The sequence below is a fragment of the Arachis hypogaea genome, chromosome 7 (genome assembly GCF_003086295.3).
Source record: "Arachis hypogaea cultivar Tifrunner chromosome 7, arahy.Tifrunner.gnm2.J5K5, whole genome shotgun sequence".
Taxonomy (NCBI): Eukaryota; Viridiplantae; Streptophyta; class Magnoliopsida; order Fabales; family Fabaceae; genus Arachis; species Arachis hypogaea.
The window spans coordinates 42,887,500-42,902,914 of record NC_092042.1 but is presented as its reverse complement, the minus strand read 5'-3'; the positions used below and the strand labels follow the sequence as shown (position 1 = coordinate 42,902,914).

The following is a 15,415-nucleotide window of genomic DNA, read 5'->3' as shown; positions in this document are numbered from 1 at the left end:
ATATCAAAAAGCTAATAAAAATTTATCGACAACCTAGTATCTTACTAACTTCATTAGAAAAGCATTTGGCATAGGATGTTGTGTTCCTTGTTACACATTTCATTTCAAATTTGAAAAAAGAGTTATAGATAAATTAGTTATATCTATAGTAAATATTTGTACAAAAGTGTAAATCATAACATGCTATTAAAATAAAAATAATATTATTCTTACCTAAATATTATTGAAAACCTCTTTGAACACGACATTTGTTGTTGATGACTTTGGATTGCCGTCTTCGTCTATAATTAAAATTCTGAGGCCACTGTGACTCTTAACTCTTGATAAAGCAACATAAAGTTGTCCATGGGTGAACACTGATTTTGACAAATAAAGCCGTACATGTGATAATGATTGACCCCGACTCATGTTAATGGTCATTGCAAAGCATACTGTTAATGAAAATTGTCTCCGTTGGAACTTAAATGGCAATCCTGAATCTGAAGGGATCAAGTTCATTCTTGGAATGTACACTTTATTTTCAATATTTCTACCGGTCACTACCGTCACTCCAATTACGTTGCTGCCAAGTTCGTTAACTATTAATTCTTGCCAAACTTAAAATTTGAAAATAACAACTTAAGCAAATAATAATTTATAATTTATAAATATAAATCTAAAAATTTCTAGTCACGACAGGTAAGCAAATAAACTCCCAGACTTAACGTATGAGCGCCACGTCAGCAAATTGGCTCCCTATTTGTATTACTATAAAGATAAAGATAAAGATTTTTTTATTATTAAAATTTTTTTATTAATAATATTTTAAAAATAAATAGATTTAAATAGATAAAAAATAAATTTTTTAAACAAATTTTTTTTTAAAACATCCAATCCGTGTAGAGCTTAAAATTACTCGCAAAATTGTACGAGCTGTCCAGGAAAAAGGTTGCTCACTAGCAGAGCTGAAATTCTCACCGTCACGGAATAAGCTAGCACTGCTAGTATTGCAGGCACGGCAGAATCTGCTACTTTCTTTCTCCCCTTCCTCCGCTCACCATCATTAACCACTGCGATTTAGGGTTTCCGTTGCACCAACAACCAGCAATGCCATCCGCAACTTTCCTTCGCCGCATTCACTAAAACCACGCCCTCTCTCTCCCTCTCCTTCTCTTTCTTCAAAGGTAACTTGTTCTTCCATTTACTTCGCTCATTCCCTTCTAAAATAAAATAAAAAATTTCCTTCTTTTTCTATATTATTTTCTTATTCCTCTCGAAAATTGTGTTACTTTCCGATATAATTCTTTCTTTGTGATCTTTTGTAGTCTCAGTTTATTTTATTTCGGATCAAAACGATGTCGTCTGGCAGGAGCCGTGGCCAACAACAACACCTTCCAATGAAAGGCGCTTCACATCATCCGCCGCCGCACACAGCCTTGTCACCGCCAATCCATGACCCACTCTTTGGGGCCCGGGGCTTAGGCCCGGTACCCCCGCCCCACCCGGCTCTCCTCGAAGAGTTGCGGGAATCGCAGATGGGCCTGGGCGTCCGGCCCATTCCACTCCACCCGGCTGCAATAATCGAGGAGCGTCTGGCTGCACAGCACCAGGATATTCAGGGTCTGCTGGGTGACAACCAGCGGCTGGCCGCCACTCACGTTGCCCTCAAGCAGGAGCTGGAGGCCGCGCAGCACGAGCTGCAACGGATGGCGCACTACAGGGAATCTCTGCGGGCCGACACTGATGCGAGGATGAGGGAATTGTACGACAAGTCGGTTCATCTGGAGGCCGAGCTTCGCGGCGCGGAGGCCATGAGGGTGGAGCTTCTTCAGGTTCATACTGATATTAAGGAGCTTACCGCTGTGAGGCAGGAACTCACTGGGCAGGTTCAGGCCATGACACAGGACCTGGCCAGGATGAATGCGGACTTGAAGCGAATGCCAGCTCTGAAGGCCGATGTGGAGGCTATGAAACAGGAATTGCAATGTGCAAGGTGATTAGCTCTTTCCCCTAAGGTTCTTCTGTGCTACTATAATTGCATTGTAGCATAGTAATTAGTTGTTTTTAAATCAAGTATCAGGTGTTGAGTATATTGATCTAGGGTTGGTTTTTATTTTTACAAGTTTACATTCTCTCCGTTTGTTCACTAGTAGAAATTGTTGTAACTTGAAGCCAACTTGTAATTCGGTCTTATGATCATTCAAATTTAAGCAAAGTTTCTCTGAATTATGATTATGATTTTGCAAATTATGATTGTTGGGTAATTTTGCATCTTGGTTTGTAGGGCTGCTATTGAATATGAGAAGAAAGGGTTTGCAGAAAACTATGAACATGGTCAAGTGATGGAGAAGAAATTAATCTCGATGGCTCGTGAGATGGAGAAGCTTCGTGCTGAGATTGCAAATGCAGAGAAAAGGCAACGTGCAGCTACTAATCCAGGTATATGCAAGCCTACACATGTCTGTATTTGGTAATTATTTGGGTTGTTTTAATGAGCTGGCTAATTGGAGTTAGTCAAGTTACGAGGCTTTGCTGATAAATTGACCAAATGCTTGATTACTTCCATGTAATCTAAGTCTATCATTGCTCTAATTCTGTTTCCTATCCATTGTATTTTTTTTTTTCTAAATTGTATTTGCATTTGGTAGGTCCAGGCTATAATGCAAATTATGGCAATGCTGAGGCTGGATATGCTGGAAATCCCTACCCTGCCATTTATGGCATGAATCCTGTAAGTTGTCATATTCCAAATGTATTCCAGCACAATTGCCCCTTGAAGAAGTTAATGATTTTGCAACTTAGGGTAGGAAAATAATGCATAAATAATTTTTATTATGATATTTTAATGAACTAGTTTATTGATGGATAATCGATGGTCTCGTCAATGATCTATTTGATTTCGATTAGTGACTTGTCTGCATCCATAGTTCTCGATGGCAGATGGTGTCTCATGATAGAACAGCAAAAAACCACCATAAAGTTATCACATATGACATTGCGGTAAATGGTAGAAATGGTGGATACATTAGAAAAATATAATTGTATACAAATTAACACTAAATTATATGAAACTATTTATTCATGTTATAACAACAAATATTAAAAACTAAAACTAATAACAAGTTGGCATAAATAATAATATTAATATAAAGTAAGCAGCAGCAGAAGCCAATTGAGGGTTTAGAATAGAAAATTTAAAAAAATTTTGAGGGGCGAGAATAGAAAAAAATGGGAATAAGAATGGAAAAACAAAATTTTATGGTTCAAAACAGGAAAAAAGAGTTCAAAATATAAGGATAAAAGGAAGCATATTCGAGAAGAAGATTGCAAACAACAGAGAACTTCTTCTGTCTTCCTTTGCAGAACGACAAAGAGGGAACAAAAAAGAGGAGGGCTGGGCAACCGGTGGTGGCATACAGTGAGGATGCACTGGGATGGTGGCAGGAATGCACACATGACTGGGGAGGGAGGGAGAGCGAAGAGGGAAGACATTTTCTGGTTGAGTGGGATTGTGACTTAGTGTAGAGTGGGAAAGGAAAGAGGGAGAAGCTCAGTTTGGTAAGGTAAACTGTTAGGGTTTTTGAAAAGTCAAAAACAGCCCTCAAATGCAACAAAAAAAAAAGTACACTCAAACCTACATTTCCACCATTCTCATTGTGGACTGCCACAACATTCTGGCCATTTCGATTGCCATTGTAGCTCCCATGATTTCCGTGATGTTGCGACACTCATATGGTGGCGGGCCCAAAATTTTATACATCTGTTTCACACTCCGATTAACTTTTCTTACTTTGGTTCTGTGCCACTATACTCATCTTTTCTGCCCATCCTCATTTCTAGATATCTTACCCTAAACAGAGCTTTGTAGTTTGCCTTCTTCCCGGTTCAGCTAAGTTAGGCTGTCTTCTTTGTTTGGTCTAAGATTGTCATGCCCATCTTCAACACCTTTTCTTATTAACGTCTTTTTTCTGTTATCTCTGGAGTTTCCATGAGAATTGAGCTTTTCCACCTTCTTTGATCACCACTAATGAAATTTGTGGTGTTGTCATATTGGGGACCCGAGCTGTTTTCTTAAGTGAGTTTTGGTCTTAAACATCAAATATTGAAGTACTTATTTTATATCTGGACCTATATTTTCTCTGTAGGAATTCTTTCCACAAGCAATAAATGCTTGAATTTGTTGGTTTTGGGCTATTGTGATGGCTCTTCATAACTTGCACCTATCCGGTCTCGGAAAATGTCACAAACTCGCATTTGATCTTTTTTCTTGTCAGTTTTAATTGGTCAGTTGGTTGACTTGTTGAAATACTGTATGTATCACTTGCAAGCAACATAGTTCATTCATGTCCACTGGTATAATTTGTTGCATTTAGATGTTTTCTTCCCCTTCTGTGCGGTATATGGTCATGTAGTTGACTTTTGCCACCTTTGGGTTAATCTGGATAATGTTTTAAGCTAATGGTGGCAAATTTCAGGTACAACCTGGTATGGAGAATTTTCCTCAGTATGGGTCTGGACCTGCTGCTTGGGTTGCATATGAGATGCAGCGTGCACAAGGACACAGATAGATTCTTCTATCCCATTGAGCAATCTTATATCTGGTATCTCGGGCTACAACTTTCTAGATGATTTTGTTCAGGGTCTTAGTAAACTCTAAACTGTCTGTTAAATACTTAAATGTATACTAAAGTCGTAGTTCTGTTAAAATGCTCATATTAGGTTGATGATGAATGATGGTTGTGTCAATTAATGGATACTTTGCTATTATAGTTTCTTCTTGAAATCTGTTGTTTACAATCTTTCTTTTTGTGTCTTTGGCTAAGTGTTTCTGTTATTACTATCTCCTGTCGGAAACAAGGGTGCTTCTTGTCAAAATTGTGCACCTTTCAGTTGGATTTCTTGTAAATAATTAAATATCATTTTCTTGGTAACCATGATTGCTCCTGAGGAAAACAGTAATAGGAGAATTTGTTCTTGTATCCCTTCACTTTTTTAGGCTTCTAGGAAGTGGTATGAAATTGTTCAACATATACAATCTACGTTGGAGCTGTTGCTTTTGAAGAAAAGCTGAAAATAGTTAGATTTTATGTTATTAGATACATGCCAGTGATGATCCGCATCCCCAAGTAAACAAGAAAAAAATATATGATGTTCTTATATCCTTCATTTGCTCAGAGTAGGTTTTCTACGAAGTAATATGAAATTCTCAAAAATATGCAATATTGGTTCGATATTTACATAATCTTTGATAAAATACTATAATGTCATTTGGGTCATGTATTTGTCCCCATATAGAGGAAATAAGATGTGGTTGTAGTTATAAAATCTCCCATTGTTAGGTAAAAGTACGAAATATGTTAAGTTGTATTATGTATCTTGTGAAAAAAGCACTGATTTTTTCATAAATATGCAGACATATGACCATCAATCTAAAGAAGGGTAACAATCTAAAGAAGGGTAACAACGTTCATAGGGTTTTGAGAAACTCCTTATAATCATTGTGTATCATTAGTATAAAGTGCTTTTGCTTGCATCTAAATAGCTTCATAAGTGACGTGCACGAAAAATATGTTTAACTGAAGAGTGGATGTGTTCTTGATAAGGTCATAGAGTTGGGCATCAATCTTAATCTACTTTGGACTGTCGATGTTATTAATTTCTGCAGCCCTTTTGGTGAGATGTTCTGGATTATAATAGCCACAACTTAATATTAGATGCCCAAGAATCATAATTACTTCCAACAAGTTTGTTAGTGGTAAGAGATACACTAACATAATCAGTGAAAGTAGAGTTTAGAGCCATTAGCACTAGCAGAAATAGCAGTAGTCATGGAGACTAGAAAGAAACAGAGAAATAACAAGCAACACAAAGGACTAAACAAAGTAGGAAATGCTTAAGGGCAAAAAGGAAAAATTGCATAGAACTGCAGATGGAAATTTGTTGACTGAACTTCAAAAATGGACCAAAATCAAGTTTCCACCTTCAAATGTTCTAAAGAGGCAAAATGTTTATCTCAAAAATGCAAACCTATGTAAAATTGTGTGTTTTATCTCCAGCGCATTAATAAGCATGCTCAACAAGCTAAATTGTTTGAAAAAGCTTCACTTTCCTCTACTATGCTATGCACCGAGATTACAAAAAATGAGAATAATTTTCTACGCAAAACAAACCTTTTCAGGGTGTTGGAAATTTTTAGAATTCAATTTCTGAGTTTGAAAAAAAATAATTAAACTAGTTTAGATAGAATTCAATCAATTGTATTATTTCCTCTCAAAATTAATTCTAATCCAAATAGGTTGGATTTGAAATTTTATGATACTTATATAAAATGTTAAAGTTAAAAAATAAAAGATTTATTTATTATGTCTATGTTTATTATGAATTTTTTTATTTTAAATTTTTTTTATTTTAAAATATTATATGAAATTTTAAAGAATTTAAAAAAAGAAATTATTTTTTGTTATAAATATTATAATTTTTTAATTTTTAAAAACTGTTTTACCAAACACAATTGTAGTGCTTGTGTTTATTAAAGGTCATTTTTAATTTGATTTTACCAAATACAGGTGCTGCAGCTTTTAAAAAGCTGTCTTTTAAAAGATAGCTTTCATAAGCTACTTTCAAAAAGTAAAAACTTTACTAAACAAGCTTAAATTATGTTATAGTAATATATTTGACTTTCGTATACTTACCATAATAATTTCTCTTTGTGAACATACTAGCAAACTTGTCTTGGAAATAAGCGCTTCAAATATACTGAGATGAAAATGTGTATTAAAAAATATGCAAAAGAAAGCAAAAACACAAATCTATACAACCCACAAAATTCAAATAGCATATAGTTGACTCAAAAATAAGCAAAATACACTAGAAATTAAGCAATTAGACCAGTCACAAACAATCAAAAGCACCACCACAAGAGATACAATCCATATAGCTACATAAATCGAGTCTTGTTCCTCCCTCATGTAGCTTTTTTCATTTAAATAAGCAAGTAACAAACATCAACTCCAACTCTAATAGCAGTCAAGGAGAAAAAAATCAACAATAGTATTCTATGAAAACAATAAATCACCCAGTTAAAACAGAACATAAATGGTGTATTGTATTGGTTAGTTTATTATGTATGCTTATTCTTATTTCTTATTGTTATTTTGTTTTTAAAATAATTTTAAATTTGAAAAATAGGTTCATACTTTTTGCATAACTGATAATTTGCTCTGTTTCAGTGTATTATATAGGATAACATATGATAGATATTTATTTCATTCTTAATTTTTTATTTGTTATTCTTATTTGTTTGGTGGTGGTTAGTATGATTGAGCATGAAATTAATGGTACTCAACCATTGTTCATTGCGAAAGAAGGAAAAATTATTTTCTTAGAGGAAAATGGAAAAATTATTTTCTTAGAGGAAGATTTCATGTGTTTAATTAGGAAATGTAATGTTGAGGAGTTTCAAGATAATAATGAGGTGTATTTAGTTTTAACTTAACATAACATTTTTAGAAAGAAGATATACTATTTTATTTTTTTTATGATACTAATTGAATTTTATGTCTGCAAAACTTTAGAAAGGGTTATTTATGATATTTTTGGTGGAGATAGCTATTGTTGATGAAGGACCTTGATGGTATCCAATTTGTGTATGTGGCTGTTCAACCTTAAGTCGGCGCCTACTACTGTGACATCTGTGATCATCATGTAATCAATATGACTTCAAAGTATGTTTTTATTATTTTCTTTCCAAAGATTTTATTTCTACTTTTGTATGAAGTTCTTTTGTGAAAAAACACTATTGTGTTTCTTTTTTTTTTTTATTATTGTTTATTCAACCTTAAGTCGGTGTCTACTACGATTATCATGTAATCAACGTGACTCCAAAGTTTGTTTTTATTCTTTTTTTTCCGAAAGATGTCATTTCTATTTTTGAACGAAGTTCTTTTGTGAAGAACACTACTGTATTTCCTTATTATTATTATTATTAGTCATTAATTCCTCACCTTATTAATGTATTTTATTTGCTTGTTTGTCTGATATAGAATTAAAATAACAGTTGAGGATGGGAATAGAGATGATATAGTAGTCTTGGTTGCCGAGGTTTATAAAGGTGCAAGTGTATGCTGTAGTTATATGTGTTTTTTGCGTTGTTATTTTCATTTTAGTTTATTCTTGTATGTGTAAAAAATTGTTCTGTGTATTTATTATTTCAAATCTAATCAAGTGTTTCATTTTGTTACAAATAGGTTGTAGGTGGAGATAGTTATCCTGTTCTTCTTCAAAAGTTGGTCAGAAAGAAGTTCTTGCTAAAGGTAGATACTAAAAATATTGGTGCTGACAAATATTTTGGGACTTTTCCTGTGAAAAGGGTCTGCGATGAAGGTTTGATTTTATTACGAGTCAAATTTTTTGATTGTTTGTAATATGTTTTTTATTATATTATAGTTGGTTTGTAATTTGGTTGGTCTATTGTGCAGGATAAATCTTTGGAAAAATCTAAGTTCATTAGATTTGAACGTTTCCCTTTTAAGAAGACACCATCAAATTTTTTGAAAAAATATATTTTTCGAAAGGGGGAATGTTCAAATGTGAAAAAGGAACCCCCAATATTAATAGATTTTTTTGCTGCTGAAAAAGATTCTCAAGTAGCTAGACAAGAGGATACGCATGCTGATGTTGATGTGTTGAAAAGAAAAATGAATGGAACGGATGTGACTGATAGATTTGATGAGGAGTTTCATGCTGAAATTGAAATGTTACTATATTCACCTATTAAAGAAACCACGGTAATGTTTTGTTATGATTGAAATTGATATAAGTTGTTATGATGGTAGTTTTATTCTATATGTTTGATTTATTACAAAGATGGAATAAAATTAATGAATTTATGTGTAGTTTTTATGTTTTCAATGTATAATTGCATATTATGTAAATATATAAATATAAATAAAATCTTTTTTGTTTTTGTTTTATAGAAAGTATTATCCAGTGTTCTTGATGGATCCCCAGAGTTGTCAAGAAAGAAGTGACCGAGAATATTTGTAAAAGTTTGAAGGTTAAAAAAAATTTGAATGGAAACTTAAAAAAGTTGGCTGAAGATGCCATTGGTCCCAACTCAAAAATTCTCAAGATTGTTGATATGTGAAGTAGTTGTCTTGTGGTGCTGATATTATGGTAGTTTATTTTATAAGATGTAATATATGTGTAAGGTAGTTAGAGGCATTAAAATCTACAATAGAATCTTCATGCAGACATGCTAAGTTGATGATACAAAGATTTCTACTATTTAAGATGTGTAAAAAAATTGCATCGTATAGTGAAGTTATGCTTTTTTCTGTCATGTTTGACACAGGTTCTTAGTTGCCAATTGTTAAACTTGAATTGAATGTTGGGCTATCTTTTTTTGTAAGTAGCTTTCTTTTTTAATGGTTATTATGCTAGTGAGTAGATATAGTGTCACGTGCATGTGGCATTTGACTTAGTTAGATTGTAGATTTTATATGTTAGCCTCCAAGGTTATGTAAGATATATTGATCTATATGTGTAAGTATGTGAATGATGAATAAAATGCAGCAGCTACGTCTTTTTACTATATTATAGTTTATAGTTTAAAATCACGATTTCAAAACTAATTTTTCTTCTTTTTGACATTCTTTGTTTCTCTGTTTCTTTTTTTTCTTATTTCTTCATTTTTGTTTATGTATGTTATCTCTTTTTATGACAATATTGGTGAAAAGAATAAAAGAAAATGGATAAAGTCATCTTATTATGAATGATTGAAATAGGGATGTTATTTATGGTAAGTGAATTGACAGGATCGTAGCTATTATACTATACTTATATTGATGCCTAATAGCTATTTGTTGTGTAGGTCAATTGTCACTGAAAAATATAAGTGATTTGTTATTTCAAGCTTTTGAGTTTTGATCAGATATGTTGAACTATATATATATATATATATATATATATATATATATATATATATATATATATATCTTCATTTTTTAGATAAGATATTCTCATTTTTGAATTGGTTCTTTGTTGAGGAGTTCATCATTTGCTCTATGACCAAATGAATGCAGTCCAAGCTGAGAAGATAATACTCTTTGTTTTATCACTTAAGTTCACTATCTATTTGTTTTATGATACAAGTATTATTAAGATGTCTTAGTTATGTTTTGCTGTAAGTTTATATAGAAAAAAGTGTTTACAAAGAAAACAAAGACATGTTATCAAATTAGTTATGCTTAGTAAGATTTATTTATGTCCATTTTATTTATTTTTTATTAATATTTATGTTTTATATAAATTTGATAGATGAATTAATGGAAAAAGTATTACTTAAAATTATTATCCTTTTATCATTTTGTCAAATTTTGTATGAATTATTCCTGACTTATTGACAAATAATTTATGATTTATTTACCCTTATTTGGTGTTATTATATTTTATTTTGCAAAAAAAAAAAATCTATTTTCTCTTTTCTATTTATATTAATGGTGTAAATATTTTAAGATGTCTCTCTCACCTGTGTTTTGTTATGCTTGGTTTTGTCTTATGTGTTAGTAGGAGAATTGAATATAACAAAACATGCTGATGGTTTAACAAAGAGTAAAGTATTAAATTGGTCCCCTACGTTTAGGCGTAATCCTATTTTGGTCCTTAAGGTTTAAAGTGTTCTATTTGAATCCAAAAAAGTTTCATTTAGCTTCAATGTAGTCCCATCGTGAGGTCAATACAACATCCTAAGTTAATATTCTACCTTTAAAGGCCTTTAAGTAGGGTGTCACACTTAATATGAAAAAGCAAAGAACTAAATCGTTAGTTAAGAAAAGAAGGAAAACACGCGCGAAACCTTGGGTGGAAATCGAGTAGTACTAAAAGGATGAAATTGAACAAAACTCAAAGAGGTTCAAGCAAACATAAAAGAATTCCCATGAACACGGTTCTAAAGGAGATAGTGCTTAAAGGTAACTATGACGAAAAGGAAACTAACGCATCCTAACTAGTTTCATCGAAGAAACTTCCATCCTTGTGTCATGTCCTATCCTTGGCTCGGGTTGTCGGATTCCTCTTCCTCGGTTTTGGAATCAGACTCGAGGTGTACCACCTTAGATGACCGCTTCTTAGATGCTGAAGCGTTCCTGTCTAGAAAGGTTACGACGGGCAGCTGGGGTTCTTCTTCCACGAACTCTCGATCTAAGTAGATAGTTTGGAGCACGGTAGTAGTGGTCGCAACTACCCACACGTGCTTCGATGGGTCATACTCAGAAGTTACCTTCGGGGGACACTGCATCGTCTCTATCCGCTGTGCCATGTTCCTCTGGAGACAGTATGGAAAAAGAAAGGGAGTGAGAACCTAACGTCTCAGTAGGAGTGCTATGCAACACCTCCATATCTATCTCCAGCCCACGTGCGGGATTTTTAAAAAGAGCGTATAACGTGGCATGTAATATGTATCTTTCTTGTAAAACATGTGTGCAAAAAGGAAAAAATAGAAGGATAACATCTTAAGTAACATCAACATAATCATAATTAAATCTAAAGAAAAAAAAACATAAACATCAAATTTTCATTCATGCTTTCTTAACTTTTAACTTTTATGGAAGGTATTGAGCTCAAACCGGTATAAACGAGAGTCCCCTTCCCTTACCGAAGGTTCTTATCTCGAGTGTCTTGGCGATCACCTTCCCTTACCGAAGGATCATCTCGATCGATCACCCTCCCTTACCGAAGGATCATCTCGATATCTTGTCTTTGGGGGTCACCTTCCCTTACCGAAGGATCACTCCCTCAGTTCAATTTACAATCAAGGTTATTTAGACATATACAAGAAAAGAGTTATATCAACAAAGATATCTTATTATATAAAATTGATGGGAGTTCCCTTCCCTTACTGAAGGTTCCCAAAGGTTTGCCGATCACCTTCCCTTACCGAAGGATCATCTCGATTGATCACCTTCCCTTACCGAAGGATCATCTCGATTATCTTGTCTTTGGGGGTCACCTTCCCTTACGAAGGATCATTCCCTCAGTTCAATTTACACTTAGGTTGTTTAAACATACATGAGAGAAAAATCATATAAGAAGAGATCATGGAAGAAAAGGAACAATTGTGATAATAAAGGGATATATGAAAATCATGAGACTCTAGCATGTGTATAGATTTTCTAATTAAAAGATCTTGGTAATATAATAGCATGGATTGAAAGAGGTCATATCAAAGTGCAGAAAATAGGGCATTTTAAATAATTGCACAAAATATTAAAGAAATTATGTATTCTCGATCCTAAAGGAGTAATATAATGGTGCAACGATCATATAATAAGAATAGAGTATATTATATATTTGAATAAAACATTTAAGAAAGCATGTACTCTTGACTTTGAAGGAGTAATAATAATGATATGCACATAATAAAATAGGGTATATTAAATATTTGAATAAAATATTTAAGAAAGCATGTACTCTTGACTTTAAAGGAGTAATAATGACATAATGATATGCACATAGTAGAATAGGGTATATTAGATGTTTGAATAAAATATTTAAGAAAGCATGTACTCTTGGCTTTAAAGGAGTAATAATGACATAATAATATAACAGGTCACATAGATGCACATAATATAATAGGGTATATTAAATTTTTGAATAAAATACTTAAGAAAGCATGTACTCTTGACTTTAAAGGAGTAATAATAACATAATGATATGCACATAAAATATTTGAATAAAATAATATTAATAGTAATATAATAATATAAGAGATCACACATATGCATATAATAGAATATGGTATATTGAACAAGACAGTATAAGAAGGCATGTACTCTCGGCCCTAAGAAAATATTAATATAATAATATAGGAGATTGAATAAGCATTATAAGAAGGCATGTACTCTCGATCTAAGGGAATATTAAAAATATAATCATATGAAAGAGCACAAAATGAGTATAGTGAATAATTGAATGAACATCACAAGGAGACATATACTAACGATTCAAGAAGACATGAATGACATGGTGGACAGACATGATCAACATGAATAAAGGATGAGTGAAAGATAATTAATGCCATGATAACATTCGTGAATGGAAGAAAATAAAAATGGAACATAACACATGCCAAGCATTTTAAAAAAACTAAATTCCCTACACTTTTTCTAACGCTTCCTTGTTGCCTATGAGCTTGCCTCTTGTGTTCCTTGTGTTTGCACACAGAATATATTTTTGTAGAGAGAGAAGGGAGAGGATTAGTGCTTGAAAAGATAATGTGATGGTTTGATAAAAGATTTGAAAAGAATTTAAAAAGATATATGAGTTTTGACAAAGATTTTGAAAGAAATAGAAAAAGATTTTTTTTTTGGATTAAGAAATTTTTGAAATTGAAATTGAAAGATAAGGATTTGTAATATGTTCATGTAGGAAATGTGAAAAGAAATATGAAAATTAAAAAAATCTGAGTTGGGAACAAGAACCCCCTCCCCTTCATGTTCCTGGCGTTAAACGCCCATGAGTAGCATGTTTTGGGCATTTAACGCCCAATTGCTGCCTATTTTGGGCATTTAAATGTCCAGCCAGGTATCCTGGCTGGCATTTAAACGCTAGTTTGCCTTCCTTACTAGGTGTTTAAATGCCCAACCAGGTACCTTGGCTGGTGTTTAAACGGCAATTTTCCTTCCTTACTTGGCGTTTAAACGCCCAACCAGGTACCTTGGCTGGTGTTTAAACGCCAGAATTCCTTTGTCACTGGGCGTTTTTTTAAATGCCCAGGATGCTGCAGGTCTGGCATTAAACACCCAGAATGGCACCCATTCTGGCGTTTAACGCCCAAAAACGCTCCTTACTGGCTGGTGCACGAAATGTTAAATCACACTTTCTACAATTCATACCACTAACCAGCAAGTGCACTGGGTCGTCCAAGTAATACCTTACGTGAGTAAGGGTCGATCCCACAGAGATTGTTGGCTTGAAGCAAGCTATGGTTATCTTGTAACTCTTAGTCAGGATAACAATTATAATTATCAGTTGACTTGCAAATGAAGAAGAGAGCATGGATTAAATAATACTTATTATGCAGTAATGGAGAATATGTTAGAGTTTTGGAGATGCTTTGTCTTATGAATCTCTGCTTTCCCCCTGTCATCTTCTTCACACACATAAGGTTCCTCCTACGGCAAGCTGTGTGTTGGTGGATCACCGTTGTCAATGGCTACCATCTGTCCTGTCAGTGAAAATGGTCCAGGTGCGCTGTCACCGCATGACTAATCATCTGTCAGTTTTCACTCATGCTGGAATAGGATCTATTGATCCTTTTGCGTCTGTTACTACGCCCAACCCTTGTGAGTTTGAAGCTCATCACAGTCATTCAATCCCTGAATCCTACTCGGAATACCACAGATAAGGTTTAGACTTTTCAAATTCTCAAGAATGCTGCCAATGGATTCTAACTTATACCACGAAGATTTTGATTAAGGAATCCAAGAGATACTCATTCAATCGAAGGTAGAACGGAGGTGGTTGTCAGGCACGTGTTCATAGATTGAGAATAGTGTTGAGTGTCACGGATCATCACATTCATCATATTGAAGTGCGAATGAACATCTTAGATAGGAACAAGCGTGTTTGAATAGAAAATAGAAATAATTGCTTTAATTCATCGAGATGCTGCAGAGCTCCTCACCCCCAATAATGGAGTCTAGAGACTCATGCCATCAAACAGTACAAAGTTCAGATCTAAAATGTCATGAGATACAAAATAAGTCTCTAAAAGTTATTTAAATATTAAACTAGTAACCTAGGTTTACAGAAAATGAGTAAACTAAGACAGATAGTGCAGAAATCCACTTCTGGGGCTCACTTGGTGTGTGCTGGGGCTGAGACTTGAGCTTCTCACGTTTCTGGGCTGTTTCTGGAGTTAAACGTCAGGTTGTGACCTATTTTGGGCGTTTAACTCCAACTGGTAACCTATTTCTGGCGTTTAACGCCATAATGGAACATGGAATTGGCGTTAAACGCCAGTTTATGTCATTTATCTTCGAGAAAAGTATGGACTATTATATATTTCTGGAAAGCCTTGGATGTCTACTTTCCAACCCATTTGAGAGAGCGCCAATTGGACTTCTGTAGCTCCAAAAAATCTATTCCGAGTGCAGGGAGGTCAGAATCCAATAGCATCAACAGTCCTTTTTCAACTTGAATAAGATTTTTGCTCAACTCCCTCAATTTCAGCCAGAAAATACCTGAAATCACAAAAAAAATACACAAAATCACAGTAAAGTCCAGAAATATGAATTTTGCCTAAAAACTAATAAAAATATACAAAAAACTAACTAAAACATACTAAAAACTACATGTAATTACCCCCAAAAAGCATATAAAATATCCGCTCATCACAACACCAAACTTAAACTGTTGCTTGTCCCCATGCAACTAG

At 33.8% G+C, this 15,415-nt stretch overlaps 2 protein-coding genes across 3 annotated transcripts; both read left to right on the top strand.

Moving 5' to 3' along the window:
• Positions 1 to 846: 846 nt before the first annotated feature.
• LOC112702973 (protein FLX-like 1) lies at positions 847 to 4,910 on the top strand. 2 transcript variants are annotated; one of them, XM_025754234.3, is made up of 5 exons: positions 847 to 1,163; positions 1,305 to 1,972; positions 2,264 to 2,418; positions 2,628 to 2,710; positions 4,455 to 4,910. In XM_025754234.3, the coding sequence occupies exons 2-5, from the start codon at positions 1,335 to 1,337 to the stop codon at positions 4,545 to 4,547; spliced, it is 969 nt and encodes a 322-aa protein (XP_025610019.1). In that variant the 5' UTR covers positions 847 to 1,163; positions 1,305 to 1,334; the 3' UTR covers positions 4,548 to 4,910. The 2 variants fall into 2 exon arrangements, with proteins under 2 accessions (XP_025610019.1, XP_029143796.1); XM_029287963.2 differs by having other exon boundaries at positions 877 to 1,163; positions 1,349 to 1,972.
• A 3,315-nt stretch (positions 4,911 to 8,225) lies between these two features.
• LOC112704065 (uncharacterized) lies at positions 8,226 to 9,312 on the top strand. Its single transcript, XM_029288200.2, has 3 exons — positions 8,226 to 8,361; positions 8,457 to 8,765; positions 8,955 to 9,312. The coding sequence occupies exons 1-3, from the start codon at positions 8,356 to 8,358 to the stop codon at positions 9,006 to 9,008; spliced, it is 369 nt and encodes a 122-aa protein (XP_029144033.1). The 5' UTR covers positions 8,226 to 8,355; the 3' UTR covers positions 9,009 to 9,312.
• Positions 9,313 to 15,415: the final 6,103 nt, after the last annotated feature.